Genomic DNA, 10992 nt, shown 5'->3' on the forward strand with positions numbered 1-10992 from the left:
AGTAGCCACCTCTTGTATTGAGGGACCACAAATAAGTTGCAGGACATGGGTGATCAGAGTGACTTTCTCAGCGCAAGTCAAAGATTTACATATCTGAATCCCCTGGTTTTCAGATTTCCTATGATGCACTGAAAGCTATCTAAGCCACAGGCAGGCTCATGTAGGCAATAGCAGGTCCACTTTGAGTGTAACGCTGGCCATACACCACTAGAATTTTCTAGTGGGTCAAACAGACGCTCGATTTTGACCATAGTGACAAAAACAAATGTGAAGGAGCGGGAAGGAAATTATTTCTTGAACTAAATTTGAAATGTGAAATGTGTTTTTTCATTCGAGAAACTCTATTTATTCCAAAATCAAATGTTAAAATCAAACGAAATTTATCTCTGATGGCATCTTCAATGTTTAATAAATTCTATATACACATATTACAAACAGAGGCTATTACTGTACAGCAGGGGGTCCCAGGCTGCAGCCAAAGTGTACCGCGCAGCATTTCAGTAGTTGTAATGCTATTGCGTGTGCCCGCCTTTTTGGGTCTGGTTCGTAGTACTGTATGTACATTACAGGAAGTTGGCTCTTTGTTAGACTTGCAGACCAGGGGTGCCCGCCTCTTCTTCTGCGTCACTGAGGGCTTGTTCACACCAAATGCAGACCAGATCTGCATGAGTTTCTGCACACGCAGTGCAGTGGGTTGTGCCGCGTTTTTGCCACGTTTTTTGCTGCGTTCCGGGCCGTTTTAGGTTAAAAAACAAAAAAATCTTTGTTTTTTTAGTTTAAAATGGGCTTTCGCTGCGTTCCAGGGCATTTGCATGCGTTTTTGATGCGTTTGCATGTCTTCCAGAGCAGGTAAAATAGGGCTTGCTGCAGTTTTTTTACATGCTCTGGAACTGAACGCTGCAGTGTGAACTAGAGCCCAAAATACCATTGGAATACATTGGACGCAGTTTTGATCCGGTCTGCAACTGCTCTGCTCCTGGAACGCGCTTGGTGTAAACAAGGCCTGAGGTTTATACTGCTGTCTGTATCTTCATTAGAAAGATTTAATCTCACTTCCTGTCCTTGAAACAACAGGAAGTGAAAGGAAATCTACCCCTAGCAAGGGAAATTCACTCCTGTAAGGCCCCATTCACACTGAGCGATTTATCGAGCGATTTTTGCAGCGATATCGCTCATATTTCCACGCGATATCGCTCTATGTAGCTTCTCCAATCCATTTCAATGGAGCTGTTCACATCTCGTCGCTCAATATCGCTCAATATCGCTTGTAGCTCGTCAGTGTAGCTTGTCGCTCCTACATGACCCTTTTTTCAAGCGATTTCGCTCCTGATTGCATACAGCCCAATAGGAAAAAGTTGCGCGATGTCGCTCAATATCGCTCGTCACGCAATATCGCTCAAAATCGCGCGATTTTCATGTCGCTCAGTGTGAAACTGCGCGATATCGCTCTCCAATGCTTAGCAATGGGGCAAAGTGTCCTGCTGTCGCGGGTCGTGCGTCGCTACAGCAGGACCCTTTTTGGAGCAACAAACGCACGATTTGCGAATTGCGCAGTGTGAATGGGGCCTAAGAGTTATGGGAAAAAGGTGTCTCCACTGAAGTTTTATCACCAATCCTTGTTTCCACGACAACCCAAAATGTTCAAAATCCAATTGTCACAGGGACAGAAAGTGAGGTGAAATCATCTGAACAGGGGAACACACAGCAAAATAAACGTTACAGGGGGGTTAACCCTTCCCTATGCTATCCAAAATGAAGACTTTTTTTTGGCTGGAGTTGCACTTTAAAAAACGTACCTGTTCCAACTTGCGTACAAATTCAACTTAAGATAAAACCATTTCTTGGTAGAAAAACATTTGTATCAAATACAAAAACGGATCACAACATCGAATGTTCTGATGAGATTGTGAGAATGTTCGTACGAATGGCCAGCTTATCCATTCTCCTCACACCTGTAGAGGGTTGTTATGGTGTGATCTCCGTATCTGGCACGATCGGAAAGTTTTTTTGTGGTGTGCAGAATGAGTCACAATGGAAAGCAAGTCACAACATGTAGGCAGCTGGTGTGCCATACATGCCACTCAAACAGAACAAACGCTACAGTTTTTTTAAAATCTGATATAATCCATTCTATATTGTTCCAGTGACAACAATACAAAGCTGTAACACTAGCCTTAAACTGATGCAAACTTTCGTCAGAACATTTGATGATGATGATGCCATCAGAGACTAGACGAATGTTGTTCAAAGGACGGCGGCTACAGCGTCCCAGGTTGCTAAGAGTCCGGCAGGGAGATGTGTAAGGGCCATATTAATCTCCCTGCCCAACGCCTGGCTCTTAGCAACCTGGGACGCTCTGGATGGAAAGGGGCTGGCAGGTACACTGCAATAATATCTTTAAACTTCAACCATAAAATATATACACACATAAACTTTTTTTAAACCAGTTAGAACTTCAAAAATAAATGAGCTCAGTCACCCAGACGCAAAAGTGCTGTACACTCGCAGAGCTCTTGCTGTAGACTGGCCAAGCAAATTTGCTACAAATTCAATAAGAGTCAACTAGAACTTGTGCTGCGAGTGTTCTGCAAAACTACAACTTGCCAGGAATGTGTGCAGCAAGTTAACGAGAATTACAATTTAACCCTGCCACTAGTTTGTTGCAAGTTATCCTTGCTATCTGGGCTACCTATCCCAACCAGGGTACCATCTGCATGGAGTTTGCATGATCTCCCTGTGCTTGTGAGGTTTCCTCCCACACTTCTGGAAGGTTAATTGGTTCCTGTCTAGCCTGGCCCTAGTATATGTATGTATGCCTGTGAGAGGGGAACATTAGACTGCAAGCTCCTGGAGGACAGGGACCAATATAAACAAAGTGATTTGTAAACTGTTGGCACTAGATTATTGCCTGTAATAGGGATGTGCCAGAATTTCCCGCTATTGTCTCAGCAGTGACACTGTAGAGCAAAGGTAGCCAAACTGCACCCTCCATGTGTTGTGAAGCTACAAGTCTCATAAGGCATTACAAGACTCTGACAGCCACAGGAATGACTACCAGAGCCAGCTGCATGGTGGGATTTGTAGTTTTACCAAAGCGCGGGGGGGGGGTGTTTAAGTTTTGGTACCCATGCCTTTAACTGAATGGCATCCATCATGCTATATTCTGTGCAGGAGTTTTGGAAAGTAACCCAGGGCTGTCCCTATGAGGTAGCCCCAGGTGGCAGCTCTTTGGGTCACATGGTGGGGCAGCATGGCTCCTCTGATGCACAATTTATGCAGTGTACCTAACACCCCCTTTCTGGCCAGTGTGTCCCAGGTTGCTAAGAGCCAGGTGGGGGAGATGTGTAAGGGCCATGCGCCAGTGGCGTAACAATCGCCATAGCGACCCAGGCGGCCGCTATGGGGCCCGTGCACAGGGGGGCCCGAAAGGATGCCGGCCAGAGCATCCCAGGTGGCCAAGTCTTCAGAGGATGGAATCACCAGCACTACATTTCCCACCTCATCCTGACTGTATGCATCGCCTGCACCCTTTCCCACCTCAGGTAGCAACAAGGCTAGGAACAACCCTAAAATAAATCCATTAATGCTGCAAAGTGGCAACACATGGTGATGTAGCACCACTCTTTACAACATTCTACTGTATATCCACAGTGGACACCCTGGGCTTACGGGAAGTGGTTTGAATGATGCTGGGTGTCATTCAAACTGGAAGAGGAGCTGTGCCTTATTGATGAGATGGGTTGCCCTCAAGAGTTGCCGGGGGTCCAATTTTTAGGTTTATTTCCCCAAGCTGAAATTAGACCTTAATATCTCTGTTGCTGACACAAGAAACTATTATTTTTTTTTACACACTGGCTTTATTTTGTAATGTTAGTTTACAAAATAATCCAACTACTCATTGCTGGTACAGTCCTTTCATGTCCTTTTATAAAAAGGGGAACCAGTCATATCCTTTTATAAAAAGAGGAACTTAGTAAGTAGGGGAAGGAATTGTAGATGTCTCCTAGCAGCTGCTCAGTAAATTGATCCGGTGACATAGCAGCAGTCAGTGAGGGCCGGGCTGGGCTGCATTGCTGGTATGCCAGCAGAATTGTGAATTCAGAGCATGCCGCCAGTGTCTGTCTAATTCTGACCTTCTTACTAGACGCTCTCAGTAGACAATCAGCTGACATTACAGAATAAAACCTCAAAGTATTTGTCATCTTGATGTCTCTATGCTTGAGGAACAGATTATACGCATGTTGTGTGTCTATACCAGCCAGCATATGTGCGTTGTATGTCAGCATGTGTGCTTTAGGTTGGGTGTAGTGCGAAACCTGCTAATCAATAAATGCAATTAAGTGGATGAGCCGCATATGTGTGTCTGCGGCTCTGCGGTATTCTGCAGCCAGAGATGAGAGGCTCATTTCCTCTTAGCTTTTTTCACTGGATTTTTTAAAAACTCTGTCTGATTGTCTCCTGAATTGTTAATGTTAAATTGTATTAAATGCCTAAAGCTAAAGTCTCTGATAAGGAAATATTGTCCAAATACAAGAGTCATGTGTATCCTTCCTGGAATCTTGGTGAGCTTTGTGTATTTCCCCCAGATCTGTGCAGCAATCCAGTGTGAGACTTGGAGCTTCCTGTAATGAAGACCGCTCACTGCTGCTCTTTCCTATTGCAGGGTGACTGGTCTTGTCTCCACCCCTCCTGTGGGGGTTTTCCTGCCAGGGAGCATGTAGTGGGTGGGGCCTTCTTGGTCACTCCCACAGCTATGCACAGGCTATGTACAGCACTGTGATGATGCCTCTGCTACTCTTACGTGGAAATATCTGGTTGGGTAAAGGCATTGGTGCACACAAAGTGGATTAATACTTTTTGTGTGTGTTTACTGAAAAATGTATTTGAATCATTTCTTGTATCTGGAGTTCAGCTTAAAATTTTACCTAAATGCAGCCAGTATTTTTATTTTGTTACAGGTATTTATATAGTGCCAACAATTTACACAGTGCTTTACATAGTGTACATTCACATCAGTCCCTGCCCTCGAGGCGCTTACAATCTAAGGCCCCTATCTCACTTACATACAAGGGGCCAATTTAACCAGTTGCCGTCCGCCCGTAGTAGAAAAACGGACGGACGGCACTGTCGCATTGGCGGGTTGCTGTCGCCAGACGGCATTTTTTTTCTGCTCGCGCGCGCCCCCTAGCGGGCACGCACGGGCAGAAAAGACCCGTCCAATGCGAACACCCGGTACCGGGTGACCAATTAGGCTGCAATCACACGCTATGTTTATGGTACCTGTACGGTTTTCTGTGCAGGCCAAAAACGCTAATACTTTAAAATCCGCACGGATGGCGCTAGTTTGCGGCTATTAGCGGAATCCACAGGATTATTGCCCTTGGGCTATTTGGGGGCAAAGCCGTGCGGCCACTATAATGCCCTGAACGATGCACATTGAAGTGTATTGAATTCCCTGTGTAGAGCGGCTCCGTACATATCCGTACAGCTGATTATGCACAGACAGCCGCTCAGGTGTGAATGGAGCCTTAACCTTCCTGCATGTCTTTGGAGTGTAGGAGGGGATCTGGCTGAGATTTGAACCAGAACCACCCCCCTCCCTGGCTGCAAGGCAGAAAGTCTAACCAGGAAGTCACTGTGTTGTATTGTTCTGTAGGAGTACAGTATCTGTTTTTGTATTGGTTTTGTGGTAATACAAATCTCAGGAATGTCAAGGATTGCTGCTCAAACAGAACTCTATTGTACTGCACAATGTTGTTCATCTAACACTGCCTTGGTGCCCATGGGTTATGTACAGTAAGCAAATTTTCAAAGTGAACTCAATGGTGTATCTCCTTTCCTTTGTTTAGTTAGCATTTTGGAAGTTGACATGTGACAATAGTTGTTTTGTTCACTGTAATACAATGCTCTCATCCTCCTGGCTATGCGTTATTGCAGGGTATGACATACGTTGCAGCTTTCACATTTTCTGCAGAAGACGTGTATCTAAACCTCTGTTTTTAACCTTAGCGGTGAGACAAGTTTTTTTTTGCATGCTGGCTGGTTAGTGTGCAGGGAAACTTTTTGCTGTTGTATTGCAAGGTATGAGTTACAAATGTGCAGGGCTTGAAAAATCCACTCGTCTGTGACGAGTGGATGCCGGAGCCCGACAAGCAGCTTCCCGGCCGGCCGCTGTAATTACACGGCCGGCCGGGAGCTTTACAACGGCTGGCCATTGTAATTACACGGTCGGCCGGGAGCTTTGCATTCAAGCGATCAAGCGTCTCGGGACGCCCGATCGCTTGTATTACCAGCAGCTGTCACTGCCATTGCCGGTCCCAAGATGCGCTCTGCCCGATGCGGCCGGGAACCGGCACGGCTCTGTGACAGGAGTTCAAAGGGAGATCAGTACACGATCTCCCTTTGATCTACTCTCCAGTCCCAGAATGCAGGAAGTGATGTATATTACATCACTTCCTGCATTCAGTCTCATTTTCCAGCTACAGAAGCTGATGCAGCCGATCTCTGCTTCATCAGCTTCTCTGGGGGTCCCTAGGTGACATTAGGCGTCTTGGAGACCCCTGATGTCTTCATAAAGAGGACCTGTCATGTAAATTGGCTATCACATAGGGGGCTAAGAAGCCCCCCATGTGATAGCAATAAAGTTGTGTAAAAAAAAAAAAAAAGTAATACAAAAATTAAAGAATCATAAAAAATAAAAAAAAGCACAATTTTTTTTAAAGTCCTCCACCCCCCACATACACACTCAGATATGCGTTGGGTGCGTTGGGTGCGCCTACATGCGAAAACGATTGCGCCTATTGTACCGCACATGTTACATATCGCCGCGAACGTCGGAGTGAGAGCAATAATAAAGTTTTGAAAAAAAAAAAAAAAGTAATACAAAAATTAAAGAATCATAAAAAATAAAAAAAAGCACAATTTTTTTTAAAGTCCTCCACCCCCCACATACACACTCAGATATGCGTTGGGTGCGTTGGGTGCGCCTACATGCGAAAACGATTGCGCCTATTGTACCGCACATGTTACATATCGCCGCGAACGTCGGAGTGAGAGCAATAATGTTCAGGCCATTAATCACTGATAACACTAAACTGATGTGGTCGTTTTTTGCGATTTTGCGGGCGCATGCAATTTTAAGGCTTGACGTGTTTGGTGTCTATTTACCCGACGTGACCCCGTCTTTTATATTTTATAAAAAAAATATGGGTAAGAATAGATGTTTTATAACATAACATAGGGAATTATTTTTTTTTTTTTTTATTTACTGTACTTTTTTCATTACATAGGGGTGATTTTATATACCACCAAAAGAAAGCTCTATCTGTCCCCAAAAAATGTTAACATAAATTGCAAGGCTATAGTCCGGTCATGCTGACTGGTGACATTTTTGACTGACTGGTGAGACACCCTAAACTTTTTCAAGCCCTGCAAATGTGGCTGTACAGAATCCTAAAATGTTCGTGTATATTTAGTGAATGGAAAGCAATTTGGCACACTATAATGAAGTGCATGTTTGTGTAAAAACGCTTTAGGGAAGTTTGTCTTGATACTTCTTTGAAGCAGCACTGCTTTTCAGATTAAGGTTCATATGTGTATTTCCGCTGTGTGCTTTGCTGTTTTGGCCAACTGATTGTTGTGATAGAACCAAAAGCTGAAATCCCACATCTCGCACACATATTGATATTATGGCAGACCCCACCAATTTTTGGGACAGTACAACTCTATGTGGATCTAAAATTCAACTGTATTAGTAATGCCAAGAAAAGTTGGCTGGTATGTTGATGGGCCTCCCCTAACTTGTCTTCTGTTTTCTCTACCAGGTCACACCATTGAGTGCTATTCCTGTGATTATGGACTTTGCTTAGCCCCTTCTAAGGATTCCTGCAGTTTTGGACAAGTCTGTGGCACAGAAACTGCAAAAGATAACACTGGTGAGTAGTTCATAGGCATGCTGCCTAAATGTGCGTGAATCCATGAAATTGTAGTCAACAGGCTTTGCTGAGAGATTTTTGCAAATGTCTACTGGGATACATGGACGGTATTTGTTCACTGAGAAATGTATATCCTTAAGGATATACCAGGTGACCAGGTGGGTAGGGGAGGCTGGATTGATGACCAGTTGGGTAGGGGAGGCTGAATTGATGACCAGTTGGGAAGGGGAGGCTGTATTATGACTGATTGGGTAGGGGAGGCTGGATTCATGACCGATTGGGTAAGGGAGAATGGATTGATGACAGATGTGGTAGGAGAAGCTGGATTAATGACTGATGGGGTAGTGGAGGCTGAGTTAGTAACTGATAGAGGGGTTAGGAGCAGACCCAGTCACATCAGTCCAAATCAGGATGAAGAAACCTGGGTGGTATTTCAATACCCAAGAGCCTACTTTATCTAGGTCAAATAGCAGTTCTGGTGAACCAATTTTCTGATCTCTACCAACTATGACAAAACCTAATTTTACTTCTCTATCTGTCATTTCACCATTTTTGTTTGTAATAGACCCTGAGCAGGGTTCTCTTTCCCGATACTTGAATAATATAAGGTTATTGTCCCTCTGTCCTCATTTTTGTGCGGTGTTGCTGGAGGTGAGGATGCCATGTAAAACCAATGATGATGAAAGCAGAATTAGGAACACCTAACACCTGGTTGCTGATGGCTTTAAGGTAGAGTTTTGGAGACACAAGCAGGTTTCAAGAGGGTGCATGGCTTGCAGGGCATAGTTTATTCCCCCATAAATTAGTTTTGTTCAGTAAATGTCTCAGAAAGCTACAATGGGCATACAACCAATTGTTTTTAATCACACAAACAAATTGCGCAAATCCCTGTGGTGCTCATTTCTGGCCTGCAAATCTCCCTTTAATATGTAAACATACGGGCCAACAAGCTCTATCATCACAAATCTCCTCATCTCAAACAGACTTTTGGGCTTTTCAGTAACTTTGGAAATACATTTCTGACACGTCATAATATATAGCAACAGTATATTTACTTTTAGAAAAGCTGCACCTTTTACCACCAAAAAGCCACCTTTAAGACAGTCCTGGTGACTTTGCCTAGACTGTGATGTCATCAGCTTGCTGCAGGCAGGAAGAAGCATTTCCTCTTCCCCCAATGATCAGATTGTAACTTTGTAAGAAGTCATAAAGCTGATCTTTATCAGAAATTTGTGAACAGAACCAAGACCTGTACAGATACCAGCACAGGGCTGTAGCTTCCATGGGGTGAGTGAGGCACTCGCCTCAGGCGCAGCTGAGAGGGGGCGCAGCCAGGGCTGGCCTGGCTGTGCCCCCTCGCCCCTGTTGCCATGGCAAGCACAAGGTGCCATTGGCAACATAAGCACCAGACGGCCAACACAGCCGCGGCTCGGCAGCGAGAAGAGGAGCGGCACAGCAGCAGGGATCTCCTTGGATCCCTGCTGCTCTCCCCGTCTGTATGGGCAGAGGACTCTGTGTTCTCAATCTCTTTTTCTATTTCAAAAGGGAAATGTCAGGGGTCTGTTTAGACCTCTAATATTTCCCCGAAGCCCCGCAACAGTAAAAACAAAACAAAACAAAAAAATTTAAAAAAAAACAAAAAAAAACACACACACGCACACATATTACTAGACATGTGCAAAGACTAAAAATTTGTTTCAGACAAAATGAACGGAAACTACAAATGTTTTCATTAGTTTTGTCAGACGAAACAAATTTTTATGCTATTTTGGATTTGGCCACCAGTGCATTCTGCACATGCGCGCTGCCATCCTGGAGGCGGGGCAGATGGCGTGAGACATACCTCACAGGTCTGTTTGGGGGCACAATTTTCTGTTTTTGCCTCGGGCGCAAAAGGAGCTAGCTACGACTGTGTACCAGCATTTACATGTCCGAGCCAGCATCTACATCCAGGAAGTAGATCCTGACCCTGGATGATACCTAATACAAGTATAGCTCCTGTGCATTGTTAGTGTGAGTGCTGTGATCTCTGTGGCAGATAGTACCTGCAGGTATTATCCCTCTCCATTATTTAGCATGCATATAGTTCATATGAAAAAATATACCTTGAAGGTCTGCAGATATATCCATAATCATTCAGAAAACCATGATTCATCCCACTGAATAGGTATTTCAGCCAGTGTTGTACTGAGCCAATAAAACATTCTAAAAACAACTGATCAGAGATTGGTTTGAGAGTTCAGCTAGGCTGCTCTGGGTTCAAATGCTGCAGGATGCCTATTATACATGAAAGGCTCTTGGAAACCCTTATGATGTGGCCTCTTTAAAACATGGAGCAGAAGTAGGCAACCTCAGCACTTCAGCTGTGGTGAAACTTGAAGTACCATCATGATTATGCCTGTGGCGATCAGTCTTCCAATGCCTCATGGGACTTGTAGTTTCACCACAGGTGAAATGCCGAGGTTGACTACCCGAGCCTAGAGTGTGTATCTATGGCATAAATGTAAACAGTGTGTAATTTTTTTTTTCACTCTGGTCTTTTGCAGGATTTCTCAATCTGAAGAAGAAAGGATGTACAAGCCTTTCTGACTGCTTATCTGAATCCTCAGTGTCCTATTTGGGCATTACTGTGACTACCACACGCTCCTGCTGCATTACAAGCCTCTGCAATTCAGCTGCCACCCCAAAGGTGTCCATAGTCACTGGGGTAGCTGCCATTGTGGCTTTCCTGTTAACCAAGTTGTTTTAAGCCTGAACCAAGAAGATGACTATTTAAAAGGGATCCTATCAGGGTGGCTGTTACCGGGAATTGCTGAGGCTCCCATCCAGTTACCTTAGATGGAATCCTCTGGTTCTGGATGGGAGGCTCAGCTCTGAGATGTAACCTCCATCCTAACTTTTTCTTCTAATACATTGACTAATCTCTGTACCAAGTCTGTCCTCCACAGCCTGTGATTGTTCTCCTGAGCTTTTAATCAATCTGAGTGCCCACGCTAAAATGTTAATTGTCTACAATGCTGAAATGTCTTCCATTTTTCAATAAAGGTTTTTTTTTTTA

At 44.3% G+C, this 10992-nt stretch overlaps 1 protein-coding gene across 2 annotated transcripts in view; it reads left to right on the forward strand.

Moving 5' to 3' along the window:
* LOC108793759 (lymphocyte antigen 6 complex locus protein G6d-like) overlaps positions 1 to 10775 on the forward strand; it is a 16802-nt gene extending 6027 nt beyond the window's left edge. For both annotated transcript variants that reach the window (XM_018564785.1, XM_018564784.1), the window contains exons 2-3: positions 7824 to 7934; positions 10481 to 10775. In XM_018564785.1, the coding sequence (XP_018420287.1) occupies positions 7824 to 7934; positions 10481 to 10683 (314 nt within the window). In that variant the 3' untranslated portion in view covers positions 10684 to 10775. The remainder of the gene's footprint in view (positions 1 to 7823; positions 7935 to 10480) is intronic.
* The last annotated feature ends 217 nt before the right edge of the window (positions 10776 to 10992 follow it).

This window comes from Nanorana parkeri, unplaced genomic scaffold (genome assembly GCF_000935625.1).
Source record: "Nanorana parkeri isolate BGI_ZX_2015 unplaced genomic scaffold, ASM93562v1 scaffold780, whole genome shotgun sequence".
Taxonomy (NCBI): Eukaryota; Metazoa; Chordata; class Amphibia; order Anura; family Dicroglossidae; genus Nanorana; species Nanorana parkeri.